At 37.8% G+C, this 20,285-nt stretch overlaps 3 protein-coding genes across 3 annotated transcripts; all 3 read left to right on the forward strand.

The window, feature by feature from the left end:
* Positions 1 to 687: 687 nt before the first annotated feature.
* LOC109211623 lies at positions 688 to 3,930 on the forward strand. The gene is made up of 5 exons (XM_019375174.1): positions 688 to 1,189; positions 2,191 to 2,538; positions 2,745 to 3,036; positions 3,138 to 3,195; positions 3,277 to 3,930. Exons 1-5 carry the CDS (start codon positions 688 to 690, stop codon positions 3,928 to 3,930), a joined length of 1,854 nt encoding a protein of 617 aa, XP_019230719.1.
* A 1,703-nt stretch (positions 3,931 to 5,633) lies between these two features.
* On the forward strand, positions 5,634 to 9,778 carry LOC109211626 (probable linoleate 9S-lipoxygenase 5). Its single transcript, XM_019375177.1, has 10 exons — positions 5,634 to 5,700; positions 6,226 to 6,408; positions 6,526 to 6,815; positions 6,973 to 7,213; positions 7,311 to 7,643; positions 7,771 to 7,856; positions 7,953 to 8,060; positions 8,173 to 8,477; positions 8,567 to 8,830; positions 8,929 to 9,778. The coding sequence occupies exons 2-10, from the start codon at positions 6,228 to 6,230 to the stop codon at positions 9,680 to 9,682; spliced, it is 2,562 nt and encodes an 853-aa protein (XP_019230722.1). The 5' UTR covers positions 5,634 to 5,700; positions 6,226 to 6,227; the 3' UTR covers positions 9,683 to 9,778.
* Positions 9,779 to 13,326: 3,548 nt separating this feature from the next.
* LOC109211624 lies at positions 13,327 to 14,001 on the forward strand. The gene has a single exon (XM_019375175.1). It carries the CDS (start codon positions 13,327 to 13,329, stop codon positions 13,999 to 14,001), a length of 675 nt encoding a protein of 224 aa, XP_019230720.1.
* The last annotated feature ends 6,284 nt before the right edge of the window (positions 14,002 to 20,285 follow it).

Consider the following 20,285-nt stretch of genomic DNA (forward strand, 5'->3'; position numbering starts at 1 on the left):
CAACTCTGATTGGATTGCTTCTTGCCATTTTTGCCAATCAAGTCTTTGTCGACATTCTCCAACAGATTGAGGTTCAAGATCCTCACTTTCTTGTATAATGCTAGATGCAACATTATATGCAAAGACATAATCCACCACTATATCCATTCGATTCAAATTTATCTCAATATCGATTGGATTTATTGATAGTTCCTTATTTTCTTGAGCCTCGGGCTCAGTGGATTCCTCATGAATCTCAGAATTTATTAAATTGTGGATTTCTTCACGAGATTCTTTCGTAGTGTCATTTTGATCATTTGTTTTCCTTTTTCTAGGATTTCGATCTTTGGAACCTAATGGTCTACCACATTTTAGGCGTGCTTTTGACTCATTAGCTATGACACTAGAAGATTGTCCAATAGGGACATCAATACGGATTGGAACATTCTCTGCAGAGATATGTGATTTTGTTATCCTTTTCAAATCCGTAAATGCGTCTGGCATTTGATTTGCTATTCTCTGCAAATGGATAATCTTTTACACCTCTTTTTCACAAATAGAGGCACGTGGATCAAGATGAGATAATGATGGATTTTTCTATAAAATTTCCCATTTGGTTTCACCAACTTCTCCCCCTAATTTTGGAAAAAGTGTCTCATCGAATCGACAGTCTGCAAATCAAAGGAACACCAAGGAGAAAATCAAAGCATGAGCCTTTCAAAGGAGCAGTATGGGCAAATTGTTAGCTTGTTGCAGCATTTTCAGATGGGAAACACTGGAGAGAATTCAACCAGTGCAAACATGTCTAGTGGAGCATATGTGAACTTTGCAGGTTTGATTGCTTGCACTTCTTCAATTGATTTTGATAATCCATCATGCAAGTGTTTTAGTGCAAAAACTGACTTATGGATATTAGATTTCAGGGCATCACACCATATGACTTTTAACAAAACTCACCTTCAAAACATAGTAAGCCTACCATATCCTCTATTAGTTAAACTTCCAAATGGTTACAAAGTTAAAGTAACTGAAATTGGAGATGTATCCCTGACACCTATAATTGTTCTGTACAAAGTCTTGTTCATTCCATCTTTCAAGTTTAATCTAGTGTCTATCAGTTCCCTAGCAGTACATCTCAAATGCGTTGCATCATTCTTTGACACTTCCTGTCTACTGCAGGCCCATTCACTGAAGAGGCCTCTGGAGATTGGTAAGTTGTATGATGGGTTGTACTTTCTCTGTTCTAAGTGCCTGAAGGAAGGTAGTCTTACACCTGAACAAAATTGTGATCTTCCTTGTTTTTCTGTTCATGCTAATGATGTAAATACTATACATTGTCTATCCCACTCTTACAATTCATTTCCTACTACAAATAATTCCACCTACAACAATAATAATAAAGACATTGTTTCTGGTTTGCATTCTAGTTCATCTCTTAGTAATAATGTAGACCTGTTGTGGCATTTCAGACTTGGTCATGTACCCTTCAGTAAAATGAAAGAGATTCCTACTATACATGCAACCTTTTCTGCCAAACAACCTTTTATGTGCAACATTTTCCCTATGGCCAGACAATCTAGGCTTCCTTTTCCCCAGAGAACAACTAATACTACTGAAATTTTTGAAATACTCCATGTGGATTTGTGGGATTCCTATCATGTGGCACAGATAATAACTTTAAATACTTCCTTACTCTGGTAGATGATTATAGTAGGTCCACTTGGACACATCTCTTGAGTTGTAAAAGTAATGCCTTACAAGTAATAAAGGCTTTTGTAAGTATGGTGGAGAACCAATTCTAAACCACCATTAAATGTATAAGGTCGGACAATGGTCTAGAGTTCACTAGCAATGAGGCAACCTCCTTTTTTCAATCAAAGGGAATAAATCACCAAAAGACATGCTCTTACACACCACCACAAAATGGAGTGGTGGAAAGAAAATACAAATATCTCCTTGAGGTGGACATGGCACTGCTTTTTCAATCCAAGTTACCATTAAAATATTGGGGAGAGTGTATACTTACAGCAACCTTCCTCATTAATAGACTTGCAACCACTCCTCTAAAGAACAAATGCCCTTTTGAACTCTTGTATAAAAAGAAGCCCAATTATTCTCACTTGAGGAGTTTTGGGTGTTTGTGGTATCCCACTGTACCAAAGCCTCTCAGACACAAACTTGAACCAAGAACTACTCCACATATTTTTGTAGGATATCCTTTTGGCACAAAGGGGTACAAGGTGCTAATTCTGGCCACTAAGAAAATACATATCTCTAGAGATGTTTCCTTCTATGAGTCAATCTTTCCTTTCACTTTCAACACTACTGTAAATAATATTCCACCTATATTCCCTAATGCACCATTCATTGATAATCCACCTGATCACACTGATACTTGTATATCTCAAAGCATCAGTGATCAGGAGAACACCAACTTCCCAAATCTTGATGCATCACCTGTTACCTCCTCACTTATATCTTCCTCATACGAGACACAAGTTCCAGTAGAACACCTTCAAGACATGACTTCACCTCAACAATCACTAGAGGAACCACTGGGTTTTAGAAGGTCTCATAGGGAACATAAACTCACCTCATATCTGAATGATTATGATTGCAATATACCAAATCTAAAATCTAACTCTAACTTCTCCCTACATGCCATGTTTTCCCATAATAACCATATTACTTCTGATGCCCTACATCTTAATATCAGCACATTGTATAGAACATCTGTAATGATAGATAACCAAATTCATATGAAGAAGCAGCTATGTACCCTTCTTGGCAGAGTGCCATGACACAGGAGTTTGAAGCTTTGTATGCTAATAACTCATGCGACCTCGTCCCTTTACCTAAAGGAAAATATGCCATTGGGTGTCGATGGGTGTATAAAGTCAAACATAGAGCAGATGGCATTGTAGAAAGATATAAAGCAAGGCTAGTTGTTAAGGGGTATACTCAACAAGCTGGTGTAGATTACACAGAGACTTTCTCTCCAGTAGTCAAGATGACCACTGTCAGGTCCCTCATTGCCATAGCAGCAACGAAAAAATGGCAAATCTCATAACTGGATGTGAACAATGCATTTCTCCATGGAGATCTGCATGAGGAGGTGTATATGCAAGCTCCTCCAGGTCTTGAAATACACTCTCCAGGGTTAGTTTGCAAGTTGAACAAGTCTCTTTATGGACTGAAACAGGCAAGCAAACAATGGTATGATAAGTTGACTGAAGTCCTGTATTCAAAAGGGTACACACATTCCATGTATGACTATTCTTTTTTCACATAAAACAGGGTTCTTCCATTATTTTTGTAGCAGTGTATGTAGATGATGTGTTGCTCACAGGGACTGATTTTGAAGAAATCAACCAGCTCAAGGCCTTCCTATATGACAAGTTCAAAATTAAAGACTTGGGGCAGTTACATTACTTCCTAGGACTAGCAATCCTTTACAAATTAGATGGCATTGTCATTTCACAAATAAAATTTGTTTTGGACTTGTTGAAAGAATATGAGTGTCTTCACTACCCAGCCTTGACTTCTCCCATTGATCCTATAGTAAAGCTGAAGGCAAAAGAGGGGGCTCCATTGTCTGATCATACCTTCTACAGAAAGTTGGTTGGGAAATTGAACTTCCTTACTAACACTAGATTAGACATAGCATATGGAGTCCAACATTTCAGCCAGTTTTTGCAAGATCCTAGGGAGCCCCACTTACAGGCGGCCTATCATATGCTGAGGTATTTGAAGAAGGATCTTACTCTGGGTCTATATTTCAGCAATGCAGATAATCTCTCACTAGTTGCCTATTGTGACTCTGATTGGGCAGCCTGCCCTGATTCTAGAAGATCAGTATATGGTTATGTTGTGTTCTTAGGTGGCAGCCCCATCAGTTGGAAATCCACGAAACAAGAAACCATATCTCTCTCTTTAGCAGAAGCAGAATAGAGAGCTCTTAGAAAAGTTGTTGGTGAACTTGTTTGGCTATCAAGACTGCTTGAAGAACTCACTATGCCAGTTTGCTTACCAATACCTGTACACTGTGATAGCCTCTCTGCTCTGCACATTGCTAGGAACCCTGTGTTCCATGAAAAGACTAAGCACATTGAAGTAGATTGCCATTTCGTGCGTACCAAACTTCAGGAAAGACTCATTTCTTTGCACCACATTGGTACTGGCCAGCAACTTGCAGATGTGCTTACCAAAGCCCTCATTGGGATCAAGCATTGCTCTGTTCTTGGCAAGTTGGGTGTGATTTCCTCACATCCAACTTGAGGGGGGGGAGGGGGGGTATTAAGACTAATACTTGTATTTATCTTCTTGTAATTGTGTAATTGTGCTGAGTCAGCATTAGTTAGTAGTGTTAGTTAGTGTTAGTGTACAAATCAGTTAGTTAGTGGAAATCTAGTTAGTGAATTCCACACATATATATATACAAATATATTAAACAGTCCCAATACATTGAATATAGTTTTCATTTTCACAATTTAGCAGATTCTCAGTAACTCTTCTTCTCTCTCTACGAGCTCCTTCTAGAAGCTTCTGAATCTTCCATTGGAGAAAAATGCAGAGCTCGATTCACATCCGAAATCTCGACAGTGTCTATGGCCTTGGCCTTTTCGACCTCGATGGCTAGCTTTTGGGGGGTCAAATCATAAATATACCCTATATTAGGGGCTTTTAAATTGACACTCTTCGTTCTTTCTCAACTAAGAGTTTGTGCAAACATTTACTAGAGTTTGTTTCCAATTTGAATTAATTTTATGTTTTCCAAAATAAATTCTAATATCGAGAATAAATATTTAATACTCCCTTCGGTACACATTAAGTGTCCAATTTGCTTTTAACACGCCCATTAAGAAAATACTAAATCCTATACAAAAATACCTAGTATGACTAAACTACCCCTAATTAAACATTTAATGTGAGGAGTAAGAAAATTTTTTAGGGATATGTACATAGGGGTTATTTTGTAAAAAAAAAAAATTGAATTTTTTCTTGATTACCTGACTAGACACTTATTTTGGACAAAAATCAAAAAGTAAATTGGACACTTATTGTGGACCGAAGGGAGTACAGTTTTGATACGTGTAAAAAATAGGCCATTTATGCAATTCTCTACTTGAGTAGTCAGCAGTATACCGTTTGATGACTTATGAGGGGCAATCGAATTGAGTGTCAGTGACTGCCATTCTTGGTGATAAAATGGAAGAGTAAACGGTCAAAAACAAAGTATTTCCAATGATTTTAGAAAATTGTAGGAATAAATGATTTCCAACGACTTTATCCAATTGGTCTAAAGAAAAATTTATCCAATTAATGCAACAATTACCCAGCATTAGACTTCGTTAACTTGGTTCCTTGAGTCAGGGTTGTCCTTATCAGAATAGTAGTAATAATTATAAGTTGCTGCACCTATATAAGTCCAAGGTATACTTATCAAAAACACAAATTCCAACACTTCCTAAAGAGATAAACACTACTTAAAATTCGTCTGTTGATATCCCCATTAATTTAATATAAAGTTCCTATCTTAATCAGCTTTTTCTCATAAGTTCAAAATTTAGTTAAGGACCAAAGTGTTAATTATGGCATCCACTGTCAAATTCCTATACAGAATGATTAAAAATACTCTTTTGGGCAGTGGTTTACCAGAATTGGATGAACATCAAACTCATGAGATTTTTGAGCAATTCACTTTTGTTGATGGAAATCAAGGTAATTAAGAGGTTCCATTACAAGTTTTCCTCCACTTCTAGTCACATTTTTGTTTTATATTTCCCCCTTGTAAATTCTTCATTATTCCATGCACGAGCAGTGTAAAGAACTTTGAGATAATACTTGCACTGTAGGTCGTTCTGATCATGTGTAAACTTTAACTATTGTGCATGGCATGTCTGCTAAATTAAACAAATTCTTTGACTCATGTTTTCTTTGAACTTTTAACTGAAGTAGGATTGATTCCACAGATAAAACAGGAGAACATGAGCAGAATATACTATCATGCAAATGCTAAAAAAAAAAAAAACCAGTTTACTCCCATAAGTGTGGGGTCTGGAGAGGGTAGTGTGTACGCAAACTTTACCCCTTCCTTATAAAGGTAGAGAGGTTGTTTCCGATGGACCCTCGAATCATGCAAATGCTTATTTTTGCTAAATTCATTTGTCCCTTGTCAACTGACATATGGGCTCCCTTTATTTTTCTCCTCCTTAGCCTCACTTTGGGACCTTGTTTTTTGTACAGATATGTCTCGTAAGCTTTCCAATCCAAGTAAAAAGACAAAAAAAGTTAAGGGCACTGCTGTTTTGATGAAGAAGAATTTCTTGGATTTAGATGATGCCAAGGCATCTGTTGTCGACCGTGTCGATGAGATACTTGGACATAAGGTCTCATTGCAGCTTATCAGTGCTGTCAATGCTGACCCTGGTACGTTATAGTTTCAAGATTTGTTAAGAGTAGTAAACTTAAATCATCAATTGGCTAACTCATTTTCAGTTTGTTCTTAGTCATTCTGATTTGTTTAACTAGTTGTCTATTTTGTAGCTAACAAGTGCAGAGGAAAACCTGGAAAACCAGCATTCCTGGAAAATTGGGAAGCCAAATTCACACCTTTGACAGCTACTGATACTACATTTGGAGTCACATTTGAATGGGAGGAAGAGGCTGGAATTCCAGGGGCTTTCCTTATTAAGAACTTTCACCAAAAGGAATTCTATCTAAAGACATTGACACTTGATGATGTTCCAGGCCATGGCCGAGTATGCTTCATTTGCAATTCATGGATTTACCCTTCTGAGTACTACAAAAAAGATCGTATATTCTTCTCCAACCAGGTATTTATTAGCTTCCCAAGTTCTTTTTGATTTTCAACGAGCTAGTCATAAAACCTCTTACTAAGTGTTATCAAGTGCAATTGATAGATTTTTCAAACAGTTGGAGATCTTTAAAATTATTCATGTTCTGCAATGGTGATCTTGTTTCTTGCTGTAGACTTACCTGCCAAGCCAAACACCAGAACCTCTTCGTTCATATCGTGAAGAAGAGCTGGAAAACCTGAGAGGAAATGGAACTGGGAAGCTGGAGGAATGGGACAGGATATATGACTATGATGTCTATAATGATTTAGGTGATCCTGATAAGGGTCCAAAGTACGAGCGCAAGATTCTTGGAGGATCAGCTGACCACCCTTATCCTCGTCGAGGGAGAACAGGCCGTTTGCCTACTGCAACAGGTAATGAAATACCAGACTTTTATCCAATTGTTATGCAATTCAGCAGCTACATTAGAAATTCTTTTGTTGGACTTTCATTACAATATTGTGCCCGCAGATCCTAAAAGTGAAAATCGGCTGCCAATGATTAAAAGCTTAGAGATTTATGTTCCCAGAGATGAGAGATTCAATCAGTTAAAGATGTCAGATTTTGCAGCATATGCCCTTAAGTTGTTATCTCAGTTCTTACTTGCTGAGCTTGAGGCTTCTAACTTTACTGAGTTTGATACATTTGAGGATGAATTAAAAATATATGATGATGGATTTAACTTTCCTTTTGAATCTCTTGTTCATAAAATAAGGGATCATGTTCCAATGGAACTGGTGAAAGAGTTACTGAGATCAGATGGTGAACACCTCTGTAAGTTCCCTATGCCACAAGTAATCAAAGGTAAGAAAAAAGCAAAATCACTGCGTACTTTAGCTCGATAATGAAGCAATATGTTCTGTTCAATTTTATAATGATGATGTATTTTGAGCTTAAGCTGTTCTATTTACCTTGAATTTATGGACATCAGATGATAAATCTGCTTGGAGAACTGATGAAGAGTTTGCGAGAGAAATGTTGGCTGGATTAAACCCTATTATCATCTGTTCTCTAAAAGTAAGGTCAAGATTGCCTTTATCTTTACTGTGTGATCAGTTGAATACCATTTTAAATTTATGATCATAATATTTTGCTGGATTATCGTACACACAGGAGTTTCCTCCGACAAGTAATCTGGATCCTAAAGATTTTGGCGACCAGAAGAGTACAATTGAAGTGGAACATATAAACAAGAATATAGATGGATTGACTGTAGAACAGGTATTCCCTATTAATCTTTGGTGCTTTTTCATATGGAAAATGAAAGAACACGTTTAACTTCTTGCTCGTGCTATAAACCTGATTGGTTGATGAGTAATAGCTTCTTTTATAGGCAATCAAGGAGAACAGATTGTTCATATTGAATCACCATGATAGTCTCATGCCTTACCTGAGACGCATAAACACTACTACTACAAAGACTTATGCCACAAGAACTTTACTTTTTCTGAAAGACGATGGAACATTGAAGCCACTAGCTATTGAACTGAGCCTGCCACATCCGGATGGTGATCATCTTGGAGCTGTTAGCAAAGTGTACACACCAGCAAATGATGGCCATGAAGCAATCATTTGGCAACTAGCGAAAGCTTATGTTGCAGTAAATGATTCCGGCTATCATCAGCTTATTTCCCATTGGTATTATCTATAACTAGATAGCTTTTATTTCTTCCGTCCTGATCTAGTTTGCTATTTTATTTTTCATTGGTGCTGAACTTGGATCACAGGTTGAATACTCATGCAGTAGTTGAGCCCTTTGTGATTGCCACAAACAGGCAATTAAGTGTTCTCCATCCGATTAACAAGCTTCTGCATCCACACTTCCGCGACACCATGTTCATAAATGCTTTTGCTAGGCAGACTCTCATTAATGCTTGTGGAATTGTTGAGACGACAGTTTTCCCCTCCAAATTTGCCATGGAAATGTCAGCTGTTATTTACAAGAATTGGGTGTTTCTTGATCAAGCTCTTCCAGCTGATCTTATTAAGAGGTAAATATAAAGTTCCCTATAAATTATTCATTTATGCACTCGCCATGGTTCCGATACCTTGCTAACATGGTCTTATTGATTATACCATCCAATTTTAGAGGAATGGCGGTTGAGGATTCAAATGCACCACATGGTCTTCGCTTATTAATTCAAGACTACCCATTTGCTGTTGACGGGTTGGAAATTTGGGCAGCAATCAAAAGTTGGGTTGAAGAATACTGTCATTTCTATTACAAATCAGACGACATGATTCAGGGAGATACAGAACTCCAAGCCTGGTGGAAAGATCTACGTGAAAAGGGACACGGTGACAAAAAGGACGAGCCCTGGTGGCCTAAAATGCAGACAGTCCAAGAACTAATAGACTCTTGCACCATTGTTATATGGATAGCTTCAGCACTGCATGCAGCAGTCAATTTTGGGCAATATCCTTTTGCTGGCTACCTCCCAAATCGTCCTACATTAAGTCGAAGATTCATGCCTGAGCCTGGAACTCCTGAATATGAGGAGCTCAACACAAATCCTGAGAAAGCATTCCTGAAAACAATAACACCTCAGATGCAAACACTACTTGGGATTTCACTCATAGAGATGTTGTCAAGACATACTGCAGATGAGGTTTACTTGGGACAAAGGGACACTCCTGAATGGACAAATGATCAAGAACCAATACTAGCTTTTGAAAGGTTTGGTAAAAGGCTGAGAGAGATTGAGGAAAAGATTACACAGATGAATTGTGATGCGAAATGGAGAAATAGGTCTGGGCCTGTTAAGGTGCCTTACACCTCATTCTATCCCTCAAGTGAAATGGGATTAACTGGCAAAGGAATTCCTAACAGTGTGTCCATATAAAGCTTTTGATTCAAATGGCCCAACTCTGTTGCTGTTCTTGCTGATTGAAATGTTGGTATTAGTTCAATTCAGCAAGTATCCATAGTAAGGTTTTTAAATCAGTTTATTGGGTATAATCAAAATTAGACTTTCTATTGAGAATTGAAATGGCATTACTGTCTTGCTGTTCTTACTAATTTTAACATGTTAATCATAGACTGTGGATAAGGAATCTGCATGTGACTTCCTAGCATTTGTTAAGCTCATTTGCACTAATTTTATATTTGAATCGCTTATCTAATGAGGATTTATGTTTCATATTACTTTAGAATAAACGCTAACGCTTTCAAATTGTGCACTTAAGTATTGGAGATTTGTCATGTCACCTTAATTGAGAATTAAGAGTTTGCTCTGCCAGCGTGAGGTCATCATTTGACAGTCATAACCACTAATTTGGGTCATGAGAACATATCATTCTAAATACATAAGAAGCACCTTTATTGAAAATAAATAGGACAACTTTAGATCAAGCACAGTATAGCCATTAACTAGGACCAAACTTTGTCTCAATAAACTCCTAGGTTGATGCAGTGGGTGAAGAATATATTTTGAGAACTAGTTCTTGGATGCACGTGTATCCCATGCTAATTAGTATAAATATTTTAAAGCAATATAGATATATTTTAGAATAAGCATGCAATGAGTTACATAAATTTTGAACAGGAAGAATGTAAGCTCAAAACTAACGAATGCTGAGCCTATTATGCTTCAATAACACATACTTTATTTTATACGTAAATACGAGCAACGTCAACTATGGTTCAAGTGCTTCACGTGTTAAAGTTTGTTCCTTATGTTTAACAAACTGTAGCCTCCTTTTTGTTTTACAGGTCGCGTACATGTGAAGGAGTTGTTGTCGAAGTTTTGTAAAAGCTTTAGAGAATTCGATCTGCATGTCTTCCTTCGGATGAGAAACCAGTGTCAATTTTATGGTGTACACCTGCATAGAAATAGTAGTTAATTGTAATAGAGATAGATACTAATTATAGAAATTAATAAATTTGATTCATATATATAAATCATAATTACACATATATGTACCCTTTGTCTGATTCAAAATTATGAGCCCTTTCATGAGTTCATTACTCATATGATCATTGAACTTTGCAAAATGATGGAACAAAGTCACTTAACTTTAGTTTGTAACAGGAAAATCACTCAACTTTTTCTAATGCACACAGATAGTCACTCAATCAGAAATATTAAATTATGTGGTGGAAAAAGATGACATGGCAGTCTACATTGAATTTTTTATTATTTGACCAAGTAACACCCAAACAAAACATTAAAACTCTGCCCATACACCCGACCCGACCCAACCCGCCGAATAAAAACTCACCCACTTAATAAAATAAACACCAAAGACTAATCAAACCCTCTGACCATTATTTCGCGCTACTTTCTTCTTTCCATGGTTTCACTTCTAATCCAAAATTGATCTTTTCAACATGGATTGGAAGGTGCATCAACTTCTATAGTAATTTTGCACAAATTTAGTGACATTAAAAGTTAAAACAAATTCATCAAAAGAACATGAAAATTACTTGGAGGGGGTGTAATCGCCTTGAGAAACTTGAGGGCTATATTGTTCCTCTTCTTGTTAGGAGAAAAAGCAGCCATGGGCTCCCTATTCAATATTGAAAAAAGCAGCCATTTTTAGTGTCCTAAATATTTATTAAGAGTACATCGTTTTCTCCCATGTGCTGTACAATACCCTCGGCATAGTGGTTCAAATCCACATTAAACAATGGTTGTTGGGAAGAGATGGATCCCTTCCTTTGAGATTTTTTATATTTTCTACTTGATGCACCTTCCAATTCCATGTTGAAAAGCTCAATTTCGGATTAAAGTGAAATCATGGAGAAGAAGAGAGTAGCGTGAAATAATGGTTAGAGGCTTTGATTAGTCTTTAGTGTTTATTTTATTAAGTGGGTGGGTTTTATTCAACGGGTCGGGTCGGGTCGGGTTGGGTGTATGGACAGAGTTTTAATGTTTTGTTTGGGTGTTATTTGGTCAAATAATAAAAAATTCCATGTAGACTGCCATGTCATCTTTTTCCACCGGAAAATTTGATATTTCCGGTTGAGTGACTATGTGTGTGCATTAGGAAAAGTTGAGTGATTTTTCTGTTACAAACTAAAGTTAAGTGACTTTGTTCCATCATTTTGCAAAGTTCAATGATCATCTGAGTAATGAACTCGCCCTTTCATCTCTAAATTTGACAAAGATATTAGTTGAATTGCATAAATATAATAGTATCAATATTTTTAACACGACAATCGTATGTCAAAGGGATCCCGTTCCTTATCAAATATGCAATTTTTTCGTTCAGGAATTATCTGAAATAATAACAACTTATACTTATCCCTTTCTCGTGCATGCTTTTTGCTTGATTACACTGTCCATGGACCTAATTCATGCATGTGTTCTTTTGTCAATCATCTAACCAAAACTGCTCAGTTCAGCATTATATATTATGACTATTATGAGTATGAACAATTTGGCTCACACAAATAATAGGGGAAGTACACAAGTATCAGATTTTGGCCCACCGTTTAAGTATCGTATCCTAAGTTCAATATTTTTTTTTCCTATTTTTTTTTTTTTTTTTTTTTTACACAATTTTACTCATTTCGGACACAGCTTCAAACGTACTCGATTAAGATAGCACAATCCGCATCTGAAACTATAAAATTTATCTGCAATTGGGGACTTAAGACGAGAACGTCTTAAGTACATGCATAAAATTGGCTGCATTTTAAACGTTTTCGTTAAGAAGCTCTTAAGATGAATGCATCCATCTAAAGTGCAAAAAATTTTAATTTTTGTATGCACTTAAAGATGTTTTTGCCTCAAGTCCGAAATGCCCAATAATGAAAACTTGTTCTTCAAATTTCAACAATGCGACACACGATTCAACATTCAAATCTGCTCCAAATGAGCTCAAATTTGACACATAGGTTCCAAATATCATAAATAACAAACCACAATCATCAATTTGTTGAAACAACAATAAATATAACAAACTCATTTTGAAACAAAGAAGAAAAAGAAACCCTAAGCAGTAGCAAAGAAAGGAGAGTTGTCGCAGCTCACCACTGTAAGACACTATAAATCACCTTAAAACCTGCTCACAAACACCGTGTAAATATGGCGCCGCCTCTATCTTCACAGCAACTAAGAAGATACAACTTGTCTACTTTGGGTACTAATGAACTTTTAAAAAAAATAAGTACAAGTTAAATAGGTGTGACCAAATAGGACGCGTGGAATTTTTACCCCAAGTAATGCAAGTCGTATGAGTCTTGAGTTATAGGTCCCGAGAGGTGGTTATATAGCACAAGTTACGCAACATGCAGAAAAAGAACCAGACTACGAACAAACAAACTAGGCAGCAATAGACGCAACCTGTATCCTCCATGTCCATGCCAAAAGGAATTTTAACATGACGTTCTACTTTCATAAAGGACCATTTAAAATGCAACAGAATCGTTAGTCTGACGTTTCTTATCACATGTTCAATGTGCCCTATGCTACCTTCCAATTTTAACCAAAGAAGAACCACACATATATATACACACAAAACATAACAACAAGATATATCAATGGCTGAACCATCTTTATCACAACGGTTGCCACCTCCACCTGTGCCGACGTCTTCGCCATCCCCACCACAACAACCACCTCCAGCGGCTAGGTCAAAAATCGTCGGCGAAACGGCTCATCCAATACACAAAACCTTAGACACTGCAGCCAACATAGCAAACCTTCTACCCACCGGAACAGTCCTAGCATTTCGAATGCTAATTCCTTCATTTTCCAATAAGGGCGTCTGCCAATTCTCCAACAAGTTGTTGACTGCAGCCGTCATCGGATTCTGCTCCGTCGCCTGTTTCTTCTCTTCTTTCACCGACAGCTGCGTCCTCAGCTCCGATGGGAAGTCGTTTTACGGTATAGCCACCACCAGAGGGATACACTTATTTAACTGCGATAATAATGATCCCGAGAATAAAATATTGGAAGGAATAAACATGAGGAAATACAAGCTCAAGTGCCTAGATTTCGTACACGCATTTGTTTCTCTGTTGGTGTTCTTGGTCTTTGCATTTTGTGATTCTGACGTGCAAACTTGTTTCTTTAGTAACCAGCAGAGGCCAGGATCCAACGTAAATGCCTTGGTAATGAACCTGCCCTTAGCAGCTGGGTTTTTTGCCAGTTTCTTCTTCTTGATCTTCCCTACTACGCGTAGAGGAATAGGATATGCTGGCTTGCCGGCCTAAACACACTTATGCTTTGGTTAATTAATTGATTATCACTTTTTCCTGGTGGAAATATGAAAGATTTAATGCGTATACAATAACTTGTGTGTTTTTTTACATAATACTAGTATGGTTTAACTTTATACAACGAGGTAGTTATCAACTTATCTAGTTTTATTGGAAATATTAGGCGATACGTCAAATATATATACATTGTATTTATCATTTGTAGCTATACTTTCAGCAAATTTACCATTCGTAGCTATATATATTTGAATTTTGTAGCAAATCCATGAAACAAGAGATTAGTTGTTTTGAAATGAAATAAGAGCAACAAGCTCTCGTAGCTCAGTTGGTTAGAGGGTCCGCTTAGTTAGCAGAGGTGATAGAAGTTTTATCCTGTATACATTCGTTTACCCGTAAAACGGTGCAGTTGAATTTATATGTGGTTTCTAGATAAGTGAATTAATTTGACCGTGTAATAATGAAAGAGTTAACGAAATGTGTAAACTAAAGAACAAGAAAGTAAAATTGTATAAAGCTTGGAATAGATTATAGCATAAGTTTGCTAGAAAAAGTCGTGTCCTTACAATGGTAATAGAACTAGCTATTTATAGTTACATCTAAGGGAATAAGGACATAAGATCAAGCCCCTCTCCAATGCCAATTATGAGCGCCATTGAAGAGTGTGTAACGGCAAGCATAAATGCCATACCCTTTTGTAACGGGCAGTATACTAAATGCTGTGGAATATTATCCATTAAATGCTACCGTGCGGAGAGTATTTATTGCCTCTTTATGAGTGTCATTTCTTCCGGTAACGATCGAGATGATTGCCTTCGGTTCTAACTATCCCTTGCCTTAGGTTCCATGTATCATTTTTTTAAGCGGCCATCTGGCACAACATATTTTACCGTATGTTGATACCCAATTTTTCCCTATAATACTTTTTAAGTGCATACGTACCTTCAAAACTGTACATTAACATCGATTGATATTTTTTCATAAATTCTACATTTTTTAAATTAATTAATCCTAGTATTTTATTTATATAAATAATTACAAAATTGCATCACAAATGACTTTATAGCATTTCATGACTTAATATTGCTATTTATAGTTAGATTAAGTTCAAATTATTTCACAAATGGCCAGATTTATACTTTTTGGTTACAATTGCAATAGCTTTGCAATTATAGCCCATGTACACATTATCATATTATTTTGCTAGAAAATAGCTCATTGTATTTTCTAAATATGTAGTAATTGTTTTAAAATATTTCTGTGCATGAAAATTATTTTTATAATCTGTTAATTATTTTATAAAATATTTTTAATAAATTATTCGGGTATTTAACAAATAGCCCTATTTGATTCCTAATATTTTCCGGACCTAACCCCTCAAACCAGCCCAAAACCCTTTTAAAATTAGCCCCAAATCCCCTTAGGCCCAAAGCTACACCTGCCCAACCCAATTGCCCGTTTAATCGTGGCCGTTGATCATTTTGATCAACGGTCCACAAACCCCCTTACCATAATTAATCCTAAACGACCNAACCCTCTCATTCTCTCCATCACCCGCCGTCATCATCTCCTTGTTCTCTCAAACTCTCTCGACCTAACCCTAAGCCTAAATGCCGTCACCGGTGTAAAACCCCTCCTACGGTGCTCATATGTCTCCTCCGACCATCACTGGTCTCCTACACGCCATGGCTCTTCGTTTTCCTGAAATCCTTGAAAGGATCTTAAAGAAATCCAACTGGTTCTGGTCCGAAACTTGTTTACCGGCCGTCTCAGGCCATTTTCGTTTGTAAGTGAAGGATTCCACCTTGTTTTGTTACAAATCTATGGGCTCTTGACCTATTCTCTCATCTCTGCTATTTTTCTGAAAAAACCTAGTTCATTGTTGTCGACTCTTCTCAGATCTTCATAGATCTGAGATGATTTGGGTATTATCAAATATTTTCCTTCAAAAACCCCTTGCTTAATTGATTATCTCGCTTTTTAATCACTCTTCCTAAACTAGGGTTCATCCCAAACTGTTTTTCAAAGATTTTTCTAAGTTATTAATGTTTAGTAAATTATTTCTTCTTCACCGCAACTGATTTTTGCATGAGTGTTCAAACCCTAGTTGATTCTATGTTATATACTGATTTCTTCAATCTTTACTTCGATTTTGGGTATTTCTGTGATACAAGTCGTATTAGTTTACTCTATCTTTTGGACTTAACCATTTTTTACTTGTTAAATCCAGTATTTTTGTGGTTTTACCCTAATTAATCTCTGTTAAGGTTCAAACCTGCTTTTCCGGCTAAGTTCTATATTTTTGTGAGGTCTTACTTAGTTTAATTTATGAAATTTGGGTGGTTCTTTTGGTAAAACTAGTATTCTTTGAGGTTTCTTACTGATTATTATTTTTGCCCTGTTAAATTTGTGTGCACAGATCTTGTTTGTTTCCTTATTTGTAATTTTAATTGGTCACACTTGCCTTAACTGCTCGTCCGTATGATTTTGTGATTTTTACTGATCCTTTATTTGGTATGATTGGGATTCTTGCCTTAATTAAACTCTCTTGTTGTTACCGTTTGATCAATCACCCATGATTAAATGAGTCTATTCTGAACTGCTTTATGTGATTGGATTCTGTGACTTCCTTAATTGACTGAATGATGATTCATTTACCTTGTTTGTTCCGCTCCTATATTTCTATATAAACACTCTTATTGTACCTCTCAACACACGAACTAAGTTCAGAATAACACACACACTCACACTCAAACTCACTCTTCTTTCTCTGTTACTTGTGGTAACTGTTGGTCTAGCCGGCTGAAAGCCAAGGATAGACAGTGGGATTACACTTGCTTTACATTCTGCACTTTGCTTCTCTAACTGGTATGTCTTCAGTTCAATTCTGAAACTCAAGCTCTATGTGTTCCATGTTTTGCACTAGTTCGATTTGCTATGTATTTACTTTATCTTTCTGTTTACTACTTTATTCAGCAAGTCTAAATTATGTCCTCTCTTGTTCAAGTATGTAATCAGCATGTCTAAATCTCACTCGCTTGTTTAATACTTGGCCAACATGTTTATTAATCTTTGTTTACTCCCTTCAAATTTGTCACGACCCCGGTTCGCCCTCCGTGAACCATCGTGACGGCACCTAGTCTCTACAACTAGGTAAGCCTAAATTGCGGAAAAGAAACCAAAATTTGCGGAAGTAAACAACTTAAAACAGAAATAAGGAAAATAAACAGTGGTAGAATGTGCCGCTCGGCATGCACCATATTTAATTCTCAAAAAATAACCAATACATAAATCCAAGACCCGGAAACCCATGAATCACAAGCTAAGAAGTAATACATAGCTCTAACTCCAGAATGTCTAACAAGAACTGAAATACATAAGGGCTAATACTAAACAACAGGAATAGAAAGAGACTCCTCGGTCTGCGGACGCGGCAGATATACCTCGAAGTCGCTATAGCAGTCGCCTCGCCTCAGGGGTGGTAGGACTGAGTCGAAGTACCTGGATCTGCACATGAAAAACATGTGCAGGAAGGGCATGAGTACACCACAGCGGTACTCAGTAAGTGCCAAGCCTAACATCGGTTGGGTAGTGACGAGGAAGGTCAGGGCCCTACTGAGGTTAAATAAGATATAAGGTTTAACAGTATGAAGTAAACAGTGTAAATAAGTAACACAAGATATGAAGGACAGCAACAACTATTATAGAGACAAGTAAAACACAGTAAGAGAATACAGCTCAACTCCAAGATAACAATCGGGGATCTCCCAGGATACCGTCTTGTAGTCCCCAAATGTAAATATCATATCCAGTGGAAATCTCCCAGGTGCAGTCCCATAGTGCAACTCATAAATGTGCAGGGGGATCTCCCGGAATGCAATTTCGTAGTCCCAAAGTAAACATACAGGGGAGCTCCCGGGATACCGTCCCGTAGTCCCAAAGTAAATACGCAGCAACAACAAGAATTCAACCCAATCAGTTTCATATCAAGTGAAGCAGGTAGCCCTAACCTAGCATGATTCACATAATACAAATAAGGCAGTTAAAGCAAATAAAGCAACTTAGTCAAGTAGACATGCTTCTCTAGGCTAACAGCAGGTTTATTTTCCAAACAGTATAAGAAAGATAAAGGAAGAACACAATTCAAGGCTATTTTCAATGAAAAACCGGGTTTCCAACAATTAGCACAAGTATGCGCTCGTCACCTCACGTACGAGGCATCTCAGTTACCACAATAACAATCCTAAGGGGAAAAGGTCTCCCACACAAGGTTAGACAAGCCACTTACCTCGAACAAGTGCAAGTCAACCCGAAACCACGCCTTTGCCATGAGTATCCGACTCCAAATGGCCCAAATCTATTCAATTCAATTTCATAATGTAAATAACACTTCAAATATCTGATTCTACGATTCAATTCTAAGCTAATACGCGGAATTTTGTAAAATGACCAAAACGCCCCTCGGGCCCACATCTCGGAATCGGGTAAAAATTATATATTCCGGATACTCATTCACTCACGAGTCTAACCATATAAGAATATCTCAAATCAGATGTCAAAATCCCAATCAAAACTCAATAATTCGGCCTATGAAGTTTATCAACTTTTTCCCCAAATTTTCCACCAATATTCAAAATTTAAAGACTAAATTTAAGTTAGAAATCATGGAAATTGATCTAAGTTGGGTAAAGATCACTTACCAAGTTACCCAGGTGCAAAAGTCTTCAAAAATCGCCCCTCCCGAGCTCTCAAATTCGAAAATGTGAAAATAGGCTTAAACCCTCGAATTGGGATTTTAAGAAATCTGCCCAGGTATTTTGTACATCGCGATCGCGAAAGGGAACATGCGATCGCGAAGAGTAAAAATGAAGGCTCCAGAACTGGCCTATGCGAACGCGACGTGATGCACGCGATCGCGAAGAAGGAAGGAACAAACTTCCGCGATCGCTAACCAATTAATGTGATTGCGAAGAACAAATTGATCACCCTCCGAAATTACTCTACGCGATCGCGTAGGGAAGGTCGCGAACGCGATGAAGGAAACCAGATACCAGATTTTTCTGCAATTCTATAAGTTCCAAATTGACCCGTTGAGCATCCAAAACACACCCGAGGCCCCCGGAACCTCAACTAAATGTGCCAACCAATCCTAATACATCATTCAAACTTGTTCCAACCTTCGGAACGCTAAAAACAACATCAAAACACCTATTTTTCATCGGATTCAAGCTTAAGAATTCCAAAAACTCTAAAAACACACTTTCGATCAAAAAGTCTATCAAACCTCGTCCGAACGACCTAAAATTTTGCACATACGTCACATTAAATCATACGGAGCTACTCCAACTTCCGGAATTCCATTCCGACCCTCGGATCAAAATCTCACTATCGAACCGGAAACTTCAAAAATTCAACTTTCGGTATTTCAAGCCTAAATTAGCTACGGGCCTCTAAAACACCATCCGAACACGCTCCTAACCCCGAAATCACCCAACGAAGCTAACGGAATCATCTGATTTCCATTCGAGGCTGTCTTCACACTCCGTACGGTCAGCGTAACTCTTCTGTCTTGACTGGGCTGTACGGAGTCTATCCTGAATCACCTTGACTCTCTCCAAAGCATCCTGGACCAAGTCTGTGCCCAATAATCTAGCCTCACCTTGCTCGAACCAACCCATCGGAGATCTACATCGCCTACCATATAAGGCCTCGTACAGTGCCATCTGAATGTTGGACTGATAGTTATTGTTGTAGGCAAACTCCGCCAATGGCAAGAACTGATCCCAAGAACCTCCAAACTCAATCACACACGCACGGAGCATATCCTCTAGAATCTGAATAGTGCGCTTGGACTGTCCGTCCGTCTGAGGGTGAAATGTTGTGCTCAACTCCACCCGAGTACCTAACTCCTACTGTACGGCTCTCCAGAACCGCGATGTGAACTGAGTAACTCTGTCTGAAATGATGGAAACTGGAATACCATGCAGACGAACAATCTCCCAGATATAAATCTCCGCCAACCGCTCCGAGGAATAGGTAGTACACACAAGGATGAAATGCGCGGACTTGGTCAGCCGATCCACAATAACCCAAATGGCATCGAACTTCCTCAAAGTCCGTGGGAGCCCAGATACGAAGTCCATGGTGATCCGCTCCCACTTCCACTCCGGAATCTCTATCTGCTGAAGCAATCCACCCGGTCTCTAGTGCTCATACTTCACCTGCTGACAATTAAGGCACCGAGCTACAAACCCAACTATATCCTTCTTCATCCGCCTCCA

This window comes from Nicotiana attenuata, unplaced genomic scaffold, assembly GCF_001879085.1.
Source record: "Nicotiana attenuata strain UT unplaced genomic scaffold, NIATTr2, whole genome shotgun sequence".
NCBI classification, from domain to species: Eukaryota; Viridiplantae; Streptophyta; class Magnoliopsida; order Solanales; family Solanaceae; genus Nicotiana; species Nicotiana attenuata.

Bases quoted from the DNA above. Each gene is read 5' to 3' on its own strand.
- LOC109211626 (XM_019375177.1), top strand. From the start codon at position 6,228: ATGTCTCGTAAGCTTTCCAATCCAAGTAAAAAGACAAAAAAAGTTAAG. The intron at 6,816-6,972 runs GTATTTATTAGC...TTCTTGCTGTAG, and splicing joins GTATATTCTTCTCCAACCAG to ACTTACCTGCCAAGCCAAAC. The intron at 8,831-8,928 runs GTAAATATAAAG...ATCCAATTTTAG, and splicing joins CCAGCTGATCTTATTAAGAG to AGGAATGGCGGTTGAGGATT.
- LOC109211624 (XM_019375175.1), top strand. From the start codon at position 13,327: ATGGCTGAACCATCTTTATCACAACGGTTGCCACCTCCACCTGTGCCG.
- LOC109211623 (XM_019375174.1), top strand. From the start codon at position 688: ATGAGCCTTTCAAAGGAGCAGTATGGGCAAATTGTTAGCTTGTTGCAG. The intron at 1,190-2,190 runs GTAAGTTGTATG...ATATTTTTGTAG, and splicing joins GAAGAGGCCTCTGGAGATTG to GATATCCTTTTGGCACAAAG. The intron at 3,037-3,137 runs GCAAATCTCATA...TACACTCTCCAG, and splicing joins ATAGCAGCAACGAAAAAATG to GGTTAGTTTGCAAGTTGAAC.